This window comes from Mytilus edulis, chromosome 12, assembly GCF_963676685.1.
Source record: "Mytilus edulis chromosome 12, xbMytEdul2.2, whole genome shotgun sequence".
In the NCBI taxonomy this organism is placed as follows: Eukaryota; Metazoa; Mollusca; class Bivalvia; order Mytilida; family Mytilidae; genus Mytilus; species Mytilus edulis.
Genome location: NC_092355.1, coordinates 14,033,863 through 14,049,276, shown reverse-complemented (window position 1 = coordinate 14,049,276; position 15,414 = coordinate 14,033,863). Strand labels below are relative to the sequence as shown.

The following is a 15,414-nucleotide window of genomic DNA, read 5'->3' as shown; positions in this document are numbered from 1 at the left end:
GCATTTGGGTTAAATATTAAGTTAGCACTTCAAAGTTGGTTGACCTTCATGGAACAACTATTTTACAGACAAGGAAAGATATCTTTCATTTAATGTAACCACAATCATGTTTTCTTAACCTTGAAATTGACCTACAAAATGAGAATAACCCCATAGTTTTATATTTACATGAGTAGCACAATAGGTGTCATATTTGGAGGAGGATATGCTTATCCTCCAGGAGCAAACAAGAGATCACCTCCGTACCTTGGTAGGGTGTCTGTTGCTCAGTCTCTTGTTTTCTATGTAAAATAAGAAGATGTTTATGATTGCCCAATATGCAACTCACCACCAGTTGTGTTTTGCATATAGCCGTTTGTCTTTTGATGGTTTTTCGTTTTTATGCCATGGAGTTGTCAGTTTGTTTATGACTTATGTTTTGAATATCCCTTTGATATCTGTTGTGTTTGTTTTACAAAACACTACATAGAAAACTAAAGACTGTGCAATAACAATCCCGCCAAAAACTAGGGTGTTATAATTTGGCATCTGTAGGTTGCATTTCTGTAAATATTGACAATGCAATTTCCCATAGGAACTCCTTTTATGGCTAAAACTGTACCACTTTTACTATGAAGTTTTGAAAAAAATCTTATCCTAGAATTGAAAGTTCATATGCACCACAATTTTTTTCAAAGGTCAAAATATAGGGCTGTGCGGCATATTTTCAACGTTTATATGCCCTGAACTTCTCAGAGTTTAAACTTACACTAATTTTCTTAACTACCCCTACCTCGAATGAAAGGTTACCACAGATTTCAATGTAAACAATATGCACGTGTTTATTTACTGGTAACATTCCCAAGTTCTGTCTCTGCGATATGGAACACAGAGAGCACAACTGGGAACCAGTGTGTAAACAAAATGAATTTTCTATGAATATTCAATTACTCACCAAAAGAGGCGTGTTTTGAGAAACAGCTGTATTTACAAAGTGCAACCTGTACAATTGGTTGGGTTTATTCTAATTATCGTATATACTTGATTTTATGTCTGTTAATAAACGTTAACAAATTGTTATCAGTGCGTCCACCATTGCAAATTCAGCTGTTTTGTTGACTGTACAAATTGCATACCATTTCCAGACAGATGTAAGATAAAACTGTCACCAGGAATATGTCTTCACATCTTTTCCTTATATGGCGATAAAGGTTATTTATGTAAAAAATAAACCAAATGAGATGGTTCTTTATAATTTCTGGTCATGATAATACATTACATGCATTTTTCACATTTTTACAAAAGCATTTAAATATGCAAACATGTTTTTGTCAGTCATGTATGTTTCAAATGCACCCAATGACAAAACATTTCACAAGAATTGGATAGGTAATAGCATGAAGTATTTGTCTCTCCAATAGCGGTCTTGTTAAGGATTTAGATTTGCTACATTTAAATAAATGAATGTGAACATGTATCAGGTGTATGAGCATGCACCAATTGCGCCCATTTAATACTAAAATTGGGAATGGAAATGGGGAATCTGTCAAAGAGACAACAATCCGACCGTAGAACAGATAACAACAGAAGGTAACCAATATGTCTTCAATGCAGCTAGAAACTCCCACACCTAGAGGCGTCCTTCAGCTGGCCCCTAAACATATATCTATACTTGTACAGGGACAGGCGCAAAAATGCGGCGGGGTTAAACATGTTTATTGAGATCTCAACCCTCCCCCTATACCTCTAGCCAATGTAAAAAAGTAAACGCATAACTAGACTTGTTCATGTGTTGTTATGACTCCTAGTTTTTGGCCGAACTCCGTAAAGTATCCATGTAAGTTTCCTTTTATTGACAATTTTATAAACGGTTACTGTTAGCTTGAGTTAATGTTTGCTTTCAATAACAAAGAGCTAGTTTTCTAATTTACTAGGGTAATTTATTCAGTGGAACTTACTTTAAATGAATAGTACACACACACTTATTGTTCTTTTCTAGAATTGGATATTTGAGTTTAAACAAGAAACTACATTCTTTAAAACCATTATCATAGATACACAAATGTGGTTAGGAAGTTTGGTTGTATTTGTAGATTTAATATTAAAAATGGGATACCATATTATAATTTCTACAGTAATGTTGCTTATAGAGCCCATAAACTAAAATACGATCCATGTAAACGCGTTAATCATTTAAATAAACTTATTCATACAAGAATTTCAAATAAGCAGGTTATTGAAAAAAATTAAATCACAAAACAACTGAACTCCGAGGAAAATTCAAAACGGAAAGTCCCTATTCAAAGGGCAAAATCAAATGATATAACGAATGGACAACAACTGTCTTATTGTTATTATGTCGAGTCCTTTTATAGCCGACTATACAGTATGTTTTTGTTTGATTATCGAAAGACGCAACTTATGGATAGTTGTCGTATCACATCTGATCATTTTTGTCTTGCTTGACGAAGTCAAAAAGCGATACATAGATATGTTGTTTCGGCGTCGGCGGCGACGGCGTTGGCGTCAACAATGTATTGGTTTGTGATTAGGTCTAGTTTATGGTGAACCACTAGTAGTAAGTCAAAAATATTTGGTATGCAGTTATATTAGAATTGGCACATCTCATTACCATAGAGATTTTTGCCCCTTCAGTTATGGTCAATTGACTTTGACTCTTTTGCTTAGTTTTCAGTTTTTGATTAGATCAGTTTATAGGGAACCACTAGTTTAAAGTTAATGTGAGTGGTATTCAGTTGTTTAAGCATTGGCATATCTCATTTCCATGGATATTATTGGGCCCCATCTTCTTAGTCATGGTCAATTGACTTTGAATCTTTTGCTTAGTTTTCATGTATTAATTTGTGATTAGGTCGGTTTCTGGGGAACCACTAGTGAAAGGTAAAAACTATTTGGTATGCAGTTGTATAAGCATTGACAAGTCTCATTATTATGGAGATTAAATGACCATGCCCCCTCAGTTATGGTTTCTTGACTTTGAAATTTTGTTTAGTTTCCTAATTCTATCTTATTCATTCTAATGTGACGTCATTTTTCATTTTTTTATGATCTGTTTTACAGATTCAAATGACGTCATTTTTTCGTCATTTTTCACAGTTTCAAATAGGACGTTACTTGGCGTTTAGGTTTAAACTTATTCGGATATGTCTACTTTTGTGTTTCAAATGTCTGGTTATGTAAATGTATTTCAGTTGTTTCCTGTAATTAATTAATACTTCAGTTTTATCATGTACATCTTTTGAGTAGTCATTTTATAAAATTTACTGTTTGCAAAAGTATAAATTATTCTAAATAATAGGGATGTTCTGGTAACTAACAGAAAACCCTTGCCGTTTTTGGCACAACTTTTTTTTTATCTTTTAGTCCTCGATGCTGTTCAACTTTGTACTTGTTTTGGCTTTCAAACTTTGAATCTGGGCGTCACACGTAGGTCTTGTGTGGACAAAATGCACTTCTGGCGTATTAAAATTTTGAACTCGTTGCCTTTTGTTGGCTGTTGTTCGTGTGATTCTTTGTCAATTGTGTTCTCCAATTTATTTATATTGTAGTCCTGTGTTGTCATTTTTATGTTATATTTCACATGGCCATAAAAGTGCGAGGTTTGGCATGCCACAAAACCAGGTTCAACCCACAATTATTTCCTTTAAAAATGCCCTGTACCAAGTCAGGAATATGGCCATTGTTATATTATAGTTCGTTTCTGTGTGTATTACATTATAACGTTGTGTCGTTTGTTTTCTCTTATTTTTGAGTGTAAATTCACATTGCGATAAGACGTGTCACGGAACTTGTCTATCCCAAATTTATGTATTTGGTTTTGATGTTATATATATGTTATATTTGTTATTCTCGTGGGATTTTGTCTATGTGTGTTACATTTTAGTGTAATGTCGTTGTTCTCCTCTTATATTTAATGCGTTTCCCTCGGTTTTAGTTTGGTACCCCGATTTAAATTTTTGGCCATGGATATATGAGTTTTGAACAGCGGTATACTACTGTTGCCTTTATTTACATGTATTATTTTGTGTTTAGGTTTGTTTAAAGGGAATCACATATTAAGATAAGTCAATGGTATTAGGTATGCAGTTGTATTCGTATAGGCACATCTCATTTCCATGGAGATTGTTTAGCCATGTACCTTCAGTCATGGTTCATTGACCTCGAATATTTGCAAAACTTACATGTTAAAGTTTTGCTATTTTAATTTCAACATTTGCATTATCAAAATTCAAAAAAGCGAGACATATCTCTGTGATAACAGTTTATTTAACTAACTGATTTGTATGGTGTAGCTAGAACAATGATTTAAAACATTCTACTATTCTCCGTTTCTGCAATATTTCTATTTTCTTTGTGAAATTATGAATTCAACAATTATTACAAGATAACATTTAGTAATCGTGTCCCCTTTGAAAATCTACTGACATGCATATAATATGAAAAAACAACTTACCAGGAACTAAATTCAACAAAATTTTAATCTTTCTTATGATGTTTTGTTACAAAAAAAAAAATCGATGAATTCTAAGTGCTAAAACAACAAATAAAAAATCTAGAGGTGGTTCTTTATTTCTGAAATGTCATTTTTTATACAAAATACTTCTTTTTGCAGTGCAATTTACTGATTTTGTGTCATGGATAGCCCATATCCTTTATTTTTTTGTTCTATTAATACAGATACCATTTCAAACAACACTGCAAGTGTACCAATATTTTTGGTTTTGTAGCACTTTAAGCACGTATTACGTGAATTGATTTAAAAGTACCTAAGTTAAATGTGTACTTAGGCGTTTGATTAAAATTTCGTGGCATTAAACGTCTGAGAAACCTTGTCAAATAGCCTTTACACTAGCCTATGTTAATCTGTTTAAATATAATTTTAAGGATTAAAAAAATATATTTTTGAGTACATGTTTTGGTAAAAAGAATTATTTATTAACAATCCATTTGTTATTCTTCGTTTTACACCAGTAGAGAATATCAAGCGATGTGACGTCACAAATAGCAATTCAGCGATTCCCACAACATATTAAATCAAGACTCGGTGTATGAAAACATACTGAAAATGTCGACTCCAACAAGTGACAATCCAGACAATTCACATGGTAGGCTTTAGTTCACATTTCATCTACTATATAAGTATTATTTGTATACACAAAATATGAAATTAAACAAAAACTACAACGTATAATTAATGTAACTTCAAATAATAACAAATATGGACGTGTTTACAGCACCATATTCTCTATATGACAAGACAAACTAAAACACCTGGAACATATTTTGTCATTGGTAAATAGTACTTATATACATTATGTATTTTACAAGGTTTAATTTCTCATAATGTTAACAAGTTATATCAAATAAATAAACAGCGGAATTCCATTGATAAATTCCACTCAGGTACACTATAGATGGTATACACATATGATATGGTTTTAAATGGCCTATTGTTGTGTAGGTATGTATTGTTCTTATAATTTTCATGCCAATCAATATAGTTCAAATAGTTAAAGTTTCAATTAAATCTGACCTTCAGTTTTTGTTAGGTTAACATATATTATATAACTAAAATTACACATAAAAGGGGCCATGTTCAGTGATCTTTCAGCATTCTATCAAATCTTTTCTGTTAATAGTTTGGGGATATTTTACTATATGATATTCAAAAAATTGTCGGTTAAACAGCGAAAGGTGTTCGAATATAGACGTTAATTCTTTGTTCCAACAAATTAATTCAAGACATATTTCTTTACTCATGCATAAACCTTATTGTTAACATTTCTAAACTTAGGAAAACAGTAAGATTTAATGTGGAGATAGATGTCGTTTTAACTCATCAAACTATTCATTTGACATAAAAAAAAAAAAGTTTGACTATCCCTCTGGTATCTTTCGCCCCTCTTTTTAATGATCTTATCAGGGGAACGTTATTTAAACACAAAGGCATTCCAATTAAATTTTAAAAGATAAGTACAGGAATAGAAAAATATTTTAATATTTAGCATTCTACATCAACACAACAAAACAGATATTTAAATTATGTAATTATTTTCCTTCACACTGATTTAAATATCAAAAATGCATATATTTTTTTAAAGATTGTTTCGTTTATGCTGTATTGGGTTCATGTAACAAGGAGAACAACAACCATAGTGCTGTATTAAACACATACCGCATTTACTAAGATATGCGTCATTCCACTTTGTCCTTATTATCTAAACTAAATTTGAAAATAATATTTGATTAATTGATTGTTATAAAACGCCACTTTCAACACTATTTTGCTCTTTCGTGGCTGTAAGTTTTTTTTACTGGTGGAGGCAGCCAAATTATATCCGTTTATAATTCTATGGAACTATTATTCAAGTGAGATATTTTGTTATCTTTAAAAACATGGTTTAATATACAAATTTTTTCATAAGGAAATACATGTACCAGGTCAGAAATATGACAGTTGTTTTCAAATTTTTGATGTATTTTTGCTTTTGACTTTCCGTTTTTGAATTTTATTTATGTAACGGTTCTATGGAAGGTAGAAACAAAAGTCACTTATTAATAAGTTGTTAAATATGATAATTTGTATGGATAAAATTGAATATGCACATAAATACGCTAAAGAGTCCGTTGTGTTTTCCCACAGATAAACCTTCTATTAGACACTGTAGTTTCAAAGAAACTTGATTTTTTACCGATGTAACTGTAGATAATAATCAATTGAAATCATGGAATAAACTAATAGTTCACTTGATAATTAGATTTAGATGAATTGACAAGACTGTCTTCATTAATGGATCGTTTGACAAATAGAGTCGACAATCTGGAGATCGAAAACCAGCGTTTGAGTGAAGAGAATACACGTTTGAATGAAGAAATTAGAGAGTTGAAAACAACGACCACTAAACTTGAGACACTAAACATAGTATTCGTTCAAGAACAAAAGAAAGCTCAGGAGTTAATTGGATCAAATTTTAGAATTGGAGCAGGTAACATTCAATATTTGTGCGAACACATGATTAATAATAATGACAGTTAGCACCATATTACGTATTTATCTTAATTTCCTTACATTATGAGTAGAAAAAACCCATCATAAATTACAAAGAAAGAACAACAAAAACAAAGCTTACTTTTTATTTTAAAACAATTTCTTGCCTTGTTCAACTGACACGGCAGGTTCATTTTCTCCGGCCATTTTACAAAACGTTTGATATGCCGAAGTTTGAAGGGATTTTGTGCTGTCAATGAACGTTATCTGTGCCTAATTGATAATCAATGAGTCAGAGATTTTCTGTTAACAACTTGCATAAAAGGTTTGGTAAATTGTTTTTATACATTTTTCGTTTTTATATAGATTATACCGTTGGTTTTCCCGTTTGAATGATTTTACACTAGTAATGTCTGGACCCTTATTAGCTTGCTGTTATATGTGAACAAAAGCTACGTGTTAAAGGCTGAACTGACCTATAATGGTTTACGTTAATAAATTGTTACTTTGATGGAGACGTGTCTCATTGACACTCATACCACATCTTCCTATATCTATGTATATATTCCTTTTTAGGATTTTTGAGAAGTTTGAATATTTAGTATAAAGAAGTGAGATTCTCATCAGTCTATTTTTATTTAATCTACTTTTTTGTGAATATTATGTTATTGCTGTATGATTTCCATGAAAGCTACACAACCAACACTGTCACATCACAAAAGTTATCCAATATAACTCATATAAATATGCAGTGCACTGACGCAAAAATGAATACGCAATTGTCGTTTCAACATACACCTATTCATATTGCTCCTTTCCATAGAACCTGGCAATCAGACATAATACGTTAATTTCTATCAGTTTTACATAACTGTAAATGTAGATGGTATCATTTAAATTATGAAATGAAAAAAATATATATATTCACAAGAACATTATTAAAAATTTCAGATGAAGTGGAAAGACTATCATCATTTATGGAAAGTGAAAAAACGCGATTGGAAGATGAAAATGCGCAGTTTAAAAGCAGGATATCCAATCTTGAAGAAAAACTGAAAGAGAAATCTTTAAAACTGGATGACGTGTATGAAAAATCTGTCAGACTGGACAGGTCAAATACAGAACGCGCCCAAGAAGCAAATAGAATAAAAGAATTACTTGAATCGGGGTCGGTAGTTGGGGGAGGTAAAGTTTCCATATTTCAACGAAAACACGATCCAAACATAAATTTACACCATGATATTGAATTTTGTAATTGTTCTATACAATATGCATTATGAAGAAAAAACGTTCCCTTGAAAACCATGTCTTCCTTTTTTATTTTTTTTCTATTCACATGCCCATTGCTCTGTTGATTGTTTCCACTGTTCAACATGAAACGAGTTGAACATATCCTTTTAAAATTTTTAATAGTTATTTTTTAGGAAAGTTCCAATCTATTTGAATTGGTGTGTTTGTAGCCTGTATGCAAGTATGCAAATTTTGCCCTAAACATTTTCAGTTCTATGGTAGGAGCACAACCAAAAAAGTCATAAAAATTGTACAATATGATAAACTGCATTGTCTATGAATATGCCATGCAATACTATGTACACAATAGCTATTTTAAGATACACTTCATGGCGTTGTCAGTTTGGTTTAGATTTATGAGTTTGACTGTCCCTTTGGTATCTTTCGTCCCTCTTTCATATGTTTCTTTCCTAGAGAACATTGAAAGAGTACACCGCTAGTATTTGTCAGATGTAAATGTAAATGATAATCGATTTATATTATGACCACTATTAAAAATTTCAGATGAGGTGATGACATATTTTACAAACAGTTTAGAACATCTTGAAACAGATAAAAAGCGTTTGGAGGATGAGTTGAAAACAAGAACATATATTCTGGATGAAAAAGTGAAAGATGAATCTGTCAAGCTGGATGACAAATTTTCAAGACTGGCAGAAAAATGTGTCAGACTTGTGGATGAAAAATCTGAGAGTCTGGAAAATCAAACAACGAACTCGCGCAAGAAGTAAATCAAATTAGAGAATTAATTGCATCGCAGTCGGCAGTTGAAGGAGGTAATTGTCCATGATACTAGTAGTACATTCTAAATGTTTAGTCTTTCTCTGTATAATATGAGAAAACAAAAATATTCCCATAAAAACCAAGGTTTCCTTTTTTTTTTTTTTATATATATACACATATTACGATGCTATATACATGATATACGGATTAAACATATAGATAAAGGTCGTCCTCTTATGTGGGTATACCTTTGAGTATTCACGAAGAAAACTCCGAATCAATTCAAGTATAGAAAGTTCAAAGTAATAAAGCAATTATTTGTGAAGTGAGAAAAAATGATGCCATTCCATGAATATGTAGGTTAATAATGATTTTATATTAACAGTTTTGTTGCATGAATTGTTTACATTTTTCATGCCTTTTATATCTGATTATCCGGTATTGGTTTTAAACTCACCTGGCCCAAAGGGGAAATCGAGCTTTTCCCATCACTTGGCATCCGTCGTCCGTCGCCGTCGTCGTCCGTCGTCGTTAACTTTTACAAAAATGTTCTCCTCTGAAACTACTTGGCCAAATTTAACCAAACTTGGCCACAATCATCATTAGGGTATCTAGTTTAAAAAATGTGTCCGATCACCCGGCCAACCAACCAAAATGGCCGACATGACTAAAAATAGTACATAGGGTAAAATGCAGTTTTTGGTTCATATCTCGGATACCAAAGCATTTAGAGCAAATCTTCTGTGAATAAAATTCTTCATTAGGGTAAGATCCATCTGCTCTGAAATTATCAGACCAATCGTGCAAATTGTTGTTGGGTTGCTGCCCCTAAATTGGTAATTTTAAGAAAATTTTGCAGCTTTTGGTTATTATCTTGATTTATTCATATAGATAGAGATAAACTGTAAACAGTGATAATGTCAATGAAAGTAAGAGCTACAAATAAGTCAGAATGGCCAAAGTGGTCAATTGACCCCTTATGGAGTTATTGCTCCTTATAGTCAATTTTTAACTATTTTCATAATTTTTAAAAATTTTTGTAAATCTTTACACAATATTTTCCACTGTCAAATCTGGGCCAGGTTCATTATAGGTAAGGATAATTGTAAGCAGCAAGATTGTTCAGTAAAGTAAGATCTACAAACACATCACCAACATCAAAACACAATTTTGTCATAAATCCTTCTGTGTCCTTTGTTTAATATGCACATAGACCAAGGCGAGCGACACGGGCTCTTTAGAGCCTCTAGTTGTCATTGCTAAAAACCTTAAAGTGAGCTAACATTGCTCTTATCTTTGTCATTTGAACTCTGTTGAATAGTTGGCATATCTTTTTATTTTCATACTACTTGTTAACATTTTTCGACCAAGCAAAGCAGTATAGTTTTATTGTTTTATTCGTTTTTACATTCGATAGACGAATGGTATATAGTTGCGAAATTCAACTACCGGTATACCTAGCTTGCAAATAAAAACATTGTAGGTTCGATCATTTACATACTAGCAAGGTGCACTTGAATCTGATCTTATTTGACTATGTCTGCCACTTTTTCTGCCATATTATAGTGGACTGCAGAATGTGGAGGGGTTATTTTTTTTCTATGCCTGTACCACGTCAGGAATATGACAGTTCTTGTCCATTCGTTTTTGAAGTGTTTTGTTATTTGATTTTTGCCGTGTGATTATGAACTTTCCGATTAGATTTTCCTTTAAGTTCAGTATTTTTGTGATTTTACTTTTTTAAATTGTTTCATATAGCTATAGATACGTATTGTGTGATTGGTATTTGCTGTTTTATAATGTTTGAATCATTCAAAATTAAGCAATATATTTCATGTACATGTTTGGCTTTATCTCGATTTGAGCGTCACTGATGAGCCTTATGTAGACGAAACGCGCGTCTGGCGTACTAAATTATAATCCTGGTACTTTTGATAACTAATTTCACTCAAATCAAGCTCTGAAATCTCCTCCTGATGGCTATACTATAGGTTTTTTAGTTTTAATTAGCTCTTTGATACTTTTATTAGGTTCTGCATTCTCAAAAGGTTTCTGTTAGGAATCATGGAGTTCAATCCTTAGTGTGTTGTTTGTGTTCCTGGTTTTCCTTCTCATTTTTGCCATCATCTCGTTGTATGATTTTAAATTTACACGTTATTGTTTCAACTTCTAATTCTTCAAAAGACTGAATTATTAAATAAAGATTCCAAATTTTGTATTCCTAAGATTCTTAGCAAAAGTCATCCATCTTTCGCATAGGCTTAATCCATGATGAAAAATGTTTGAAAACTCATACAGTATGACTTTTTGTATTTATAATTTCTTTCACTCTGCTCTATTTGTTGTGATGTGAGATATCTGAAAAAAATTAGGTGATTACAAGTTTACTGATATTTAGGTATCAAATGAAAACTTACCCTTCAAATGTTTCACGATATGTTACTGTGGACCACCAAAAATGTAATTCAGTAAACTGCGAGAAATTTCAATCATATACTTTACTCGACTTCGTTCCGACTTTTTTCTTTGTTTACAGACCTGATTGTGAACTTTTAACAAATAAGCAAACATTCAAATTATTTTTCTGGTTGAGGTGAGGGATGTGTGTGCGTAAGTGTGTGTGCGGTGTGTGTTTCTATATGGGTGTGATGGTGCATCACTCGAAATAATGAATTGATTATATACAGTGAAACCTTTTTTAAGAGACCACTTAAGGGAGAACGAAAAAGTGATCTATTAAGACAGGTGGTCTTTTGATACAGGTTCAAACTAAATGAAATGTACTACGTTTACAGAGTGATTTTACATCTATTTTCTTATAATATTTTTTTTTGCTTAATATACGTGGTCTTTGGAGCAGGTTTGACTGTATATACATACAATATCATCTGACGATGATTGCTATGAGATGTTTCAGATCTTACAATAAGGAAATGAATGACACACAGTGAAAAAATCTGGTGTTAATCAGATCGCTTACGACAGATAAAAATATGTGGCTTTAAATATATTATTCATTTGATCTCTTCGAGTTGTATAATCATGATAATATAAACTAAGTTAATTTCAAATTACAGCTACAAATACCATATCTCAGGTTGGATTCACTGCCATTTTGACAAAACCTGCGACCCTTGGACCACACCAGACAATTATATATGACAAGGCGATAACAAACATAGGTAAGGGTTTTCAAAAGTACATTGACGTTCTATTTGAAATATTTACATAACCTGCATAGAGTTATATTTAGATTTATTTTAATGGTAAATGACAGAAGAATCTTTGTTCAAAATTGTCTTTAATGACCAGTCATGGTTTTTTTTAAGTTTATATAAAATAGATATTGATTCCTATACCAGCAATATAACTAAACTACTATTTGTTATTTTTAGCTAACCAGGCAATGACCCTACAAATGTTTGACAGAAAAATGTTCTATATTTATACATAAAATCATATTTGTTCATGTTGCTAAGTCTTAGTTTTCTATGTCTATTTTTTTATACTCTTTTTTTAAATTAGATATGTGCCATGCTATTGTCATTTTGTTTTCAACTTGCGAGTTTGAATGTTCCTTGAGTTTCGTTCGCCTCTTTTGTTGCTATCTTATAATACAGTATTCTATATAAACAATATAAACAAGATACTTACAGTATTTCGCAATAAAATGTTAAAAGGATGAAAAAAAAAAAACCTTTTTATAATTGCTAAAATTGTAACGGTCATTTATATATTTTTTTGAACAGAGTGAATTTTTTTTTTTTTTTATTAAATGGTTATTTTTTTTGCCATCATCTCGTCGTATGATTTTAGACTCTTACGTAATCGTTTTATTTTTGTATACTAGTATAATTTTTTTTATAGATCAACAAAGATATTTTGATTTTGGAGCGTTCTTTTTCCACAATAAACAATATTTTTAACTGACACTAACACGCGCGCGTTTATTATCTTTCTAAGCTTTTTGGGCATATCCAAAGTAGGTTATTGCGGAAATTCATGATGAACATTTACAAAACATATCATTAGACCGTTGGTTTTCCCGTTTGAATGGTTTTTACACGTCTAGAAATTTTGGGGCCCTTTATAGCTTGTTATTCAGTGTGAGCCAAGGCTCCGTGTTGAAGGCCGTACTTTGACCTATAATAGTTTACTTTTAAAAATTGTTATTTGGATGGAGAGTTGTCTCATTGACACTCATACCACATCTTCCTATATCTATATAAATATATAGGAAAAGTATTTCTTGAATGTCCATTTACTTGTTTTGTAGCATTGTTTCTCCTACGTTTGAAGAAGCGTGTACCTTTATTATTTACCTTTGACATGCGTTGAAACACCATTTCTTAATTTGTATATCATGAATTATGCATTTGTCTTTTTAAAGGAGAAGGGTATGACATCAGACATGGACATTTTTCAGCTCCTGTAAGGGGACTATACCTAATATCAGCAACAGTACTTAGTGGTGGCAAAGGAGACATAAGGACAGAAATCATAAGAGAAAATGAACAGCTTGCTGCAATGTATGGTAAAATTTTGGATATGGGCAGTCATACTGTAATAGTTTTTCTGAAACAAAAGGAGCAGGTTTGGGTACGTCATTTTAATGAACCTATATCTAATACAGCTCATTCAGGAAAGGACCGATATTACTCTTCTTTTTCCGGTGTTCTGATAGCAGCGTCATGATATGTGGATATTCTGTACCTGACACACATATTGACTAATACAATAGTTGATTGAATCAATGTAGATTAGTTCCTTATAGACAATAAGACAAAAACTCATTGTTAATGAAAAGTTATAAAAGTATTGTTTTTATATTATAGTGTTGTGCGATATTCATGGTCATTTCTGATTCCGATGGTATAATTGTATCAACAGAAAACTAATCACTTAACTAAGGATACATTATCAGGACTTAAGAGAGAGTAGATAAATTAATATTCCGGGAGAGGACAAACTATCTCACAGCTGTAGAATATGATATCATTTTTTGTTTATTATATAACAAAACAAAAGAAAATTAAGATAATTTTTATTTTAATGAAATACAAAATATTAACTTGAACCCAATGTTACGACATTACTGAACTATGGGCATGATAATCTTGATGTGATCTGTATATGTATTGTCAACTGATAATTATATATTTGCCGTTATTTCTAATTACACACTAGGCACATAGTTTTACGCCATATTTGGAATATTATATTTCATAATACATCTTTTAAACCGTTAAGAATTCGAACAAACAGACATTGAACTAGTATTAAATCCGGACCGAAATTTCTATGTTTAATATATTTCTATTATAGTGTGTGATAACATTGTGTGAGGGAATTCGACGTTTGATGTACCACTGTTCACTCCAGTGCAATTTATGACAATACCACTGCATCAATCAGAATTATTTTTTGCAGTGTTTTAAGAAATGATTTTGCTTTGTTGTCGCGTATTATTTGTGAAACATTCAATGTTTTAAAAAGGCGAATTTTCTTTATAAAGTCAATGATTATGTTGACTTTTGAAGGCCAAACTTTCTACAGCCTTAAATACGCTAATGAAAGATCCAAAAACTATACCAATACATAACGACATGTTTATGAAATTATAACAAATCTATTGGTTAACAAATTTTTACTCGTTATTGCAAAATAATGAACTTAATATATCTGACATTTTCTCCCTACCCAGTTTACCCCTATACATTTTTATGATGTGGACTGGTCATTGTTATTGAATCGTAGGCAATTTGATTGGATTAAGTTGTTATTAGTTTACCTTCAAACTTGTTAATGCTTTTCATACATGACTATTGATTAATTAGAACGTGCATGAATGTGTACGGTAACTAAAATGACCTTCAAACTGGACACTGGACGAGTCAATATTATGTTTTATCAATGAAAGTTAAGGTATGAAAGGTAAGAATTGCCACTTATTCGATTTTCACAAAATTTTCGGAATATACAGTTGAAAGGTTATGTTTTAAAAGCCTATTGTGAAGAGCAAAGAGAAAGTTTACAAATAATACGTTTTGTTCCATTAAACAAGTCATTTTCGTAAGAGAAATACCGAAATATATTTTACGCACGACTACGGCAGGTAAAATTATTATTTATCATAATAAAAAAAAAGCATTTTTCAGTCTCATTGGAATATGTTGATTACAATTAATCCCAAACTTAAGAAGTAAGTAACTAAAGTCAAAATATGTCCGATCTGCCTATTTCTGCACATCAAAAGTCAATACGATCGTTTTAAAGTCAATTTCGTCTACCTCACAAAATCTTGTTAGGCACTATAATCAAAAGAGAAGAAAAGACTTTTGGTCCTCAATGCTCTTCATTTAACTTCGTACTTTATTTGGGCTTTTAAACATTTTTTTATTCGAGCGTCACTG

At 31.6% G+C, this 15,414-nt stretch overlaps 1 protein-coding gene across 1 annotated transcript; it reads left to right on the top strand.

Moving 5' to 3' along the window:
* The first annotated feature begins 4,980 nt into the window (after window positions 1–4,980).
* Window positions 4,981–14,208, top strand: LOC139497194 (tropomyosin-like). The gene is made up of 6 exons (XM_071285288.1): window positions 4,981–5,105; window positions 6,759–6,986; window positions 7,940–8,173; window positions 8,783–9,054; window positions 12,079–12,183; window positions 13,392–14,208. Exons 1-4 carry the CDS (start codon window positions 5,066–5,068, stop codon window positions 9,007–9,009), a joined length of 729 nt encoding a protein of 242 aa, XP_071141389.1. The 5' UTR covers window positions 4,981–5,065; the 3' UTR covers window positions 9,010–9,054; window positions 12,079–12,183; window positions 13,392–14,208.
* Window positions 14,209–15,414: the final 1,206 nt, after the last annotated feature.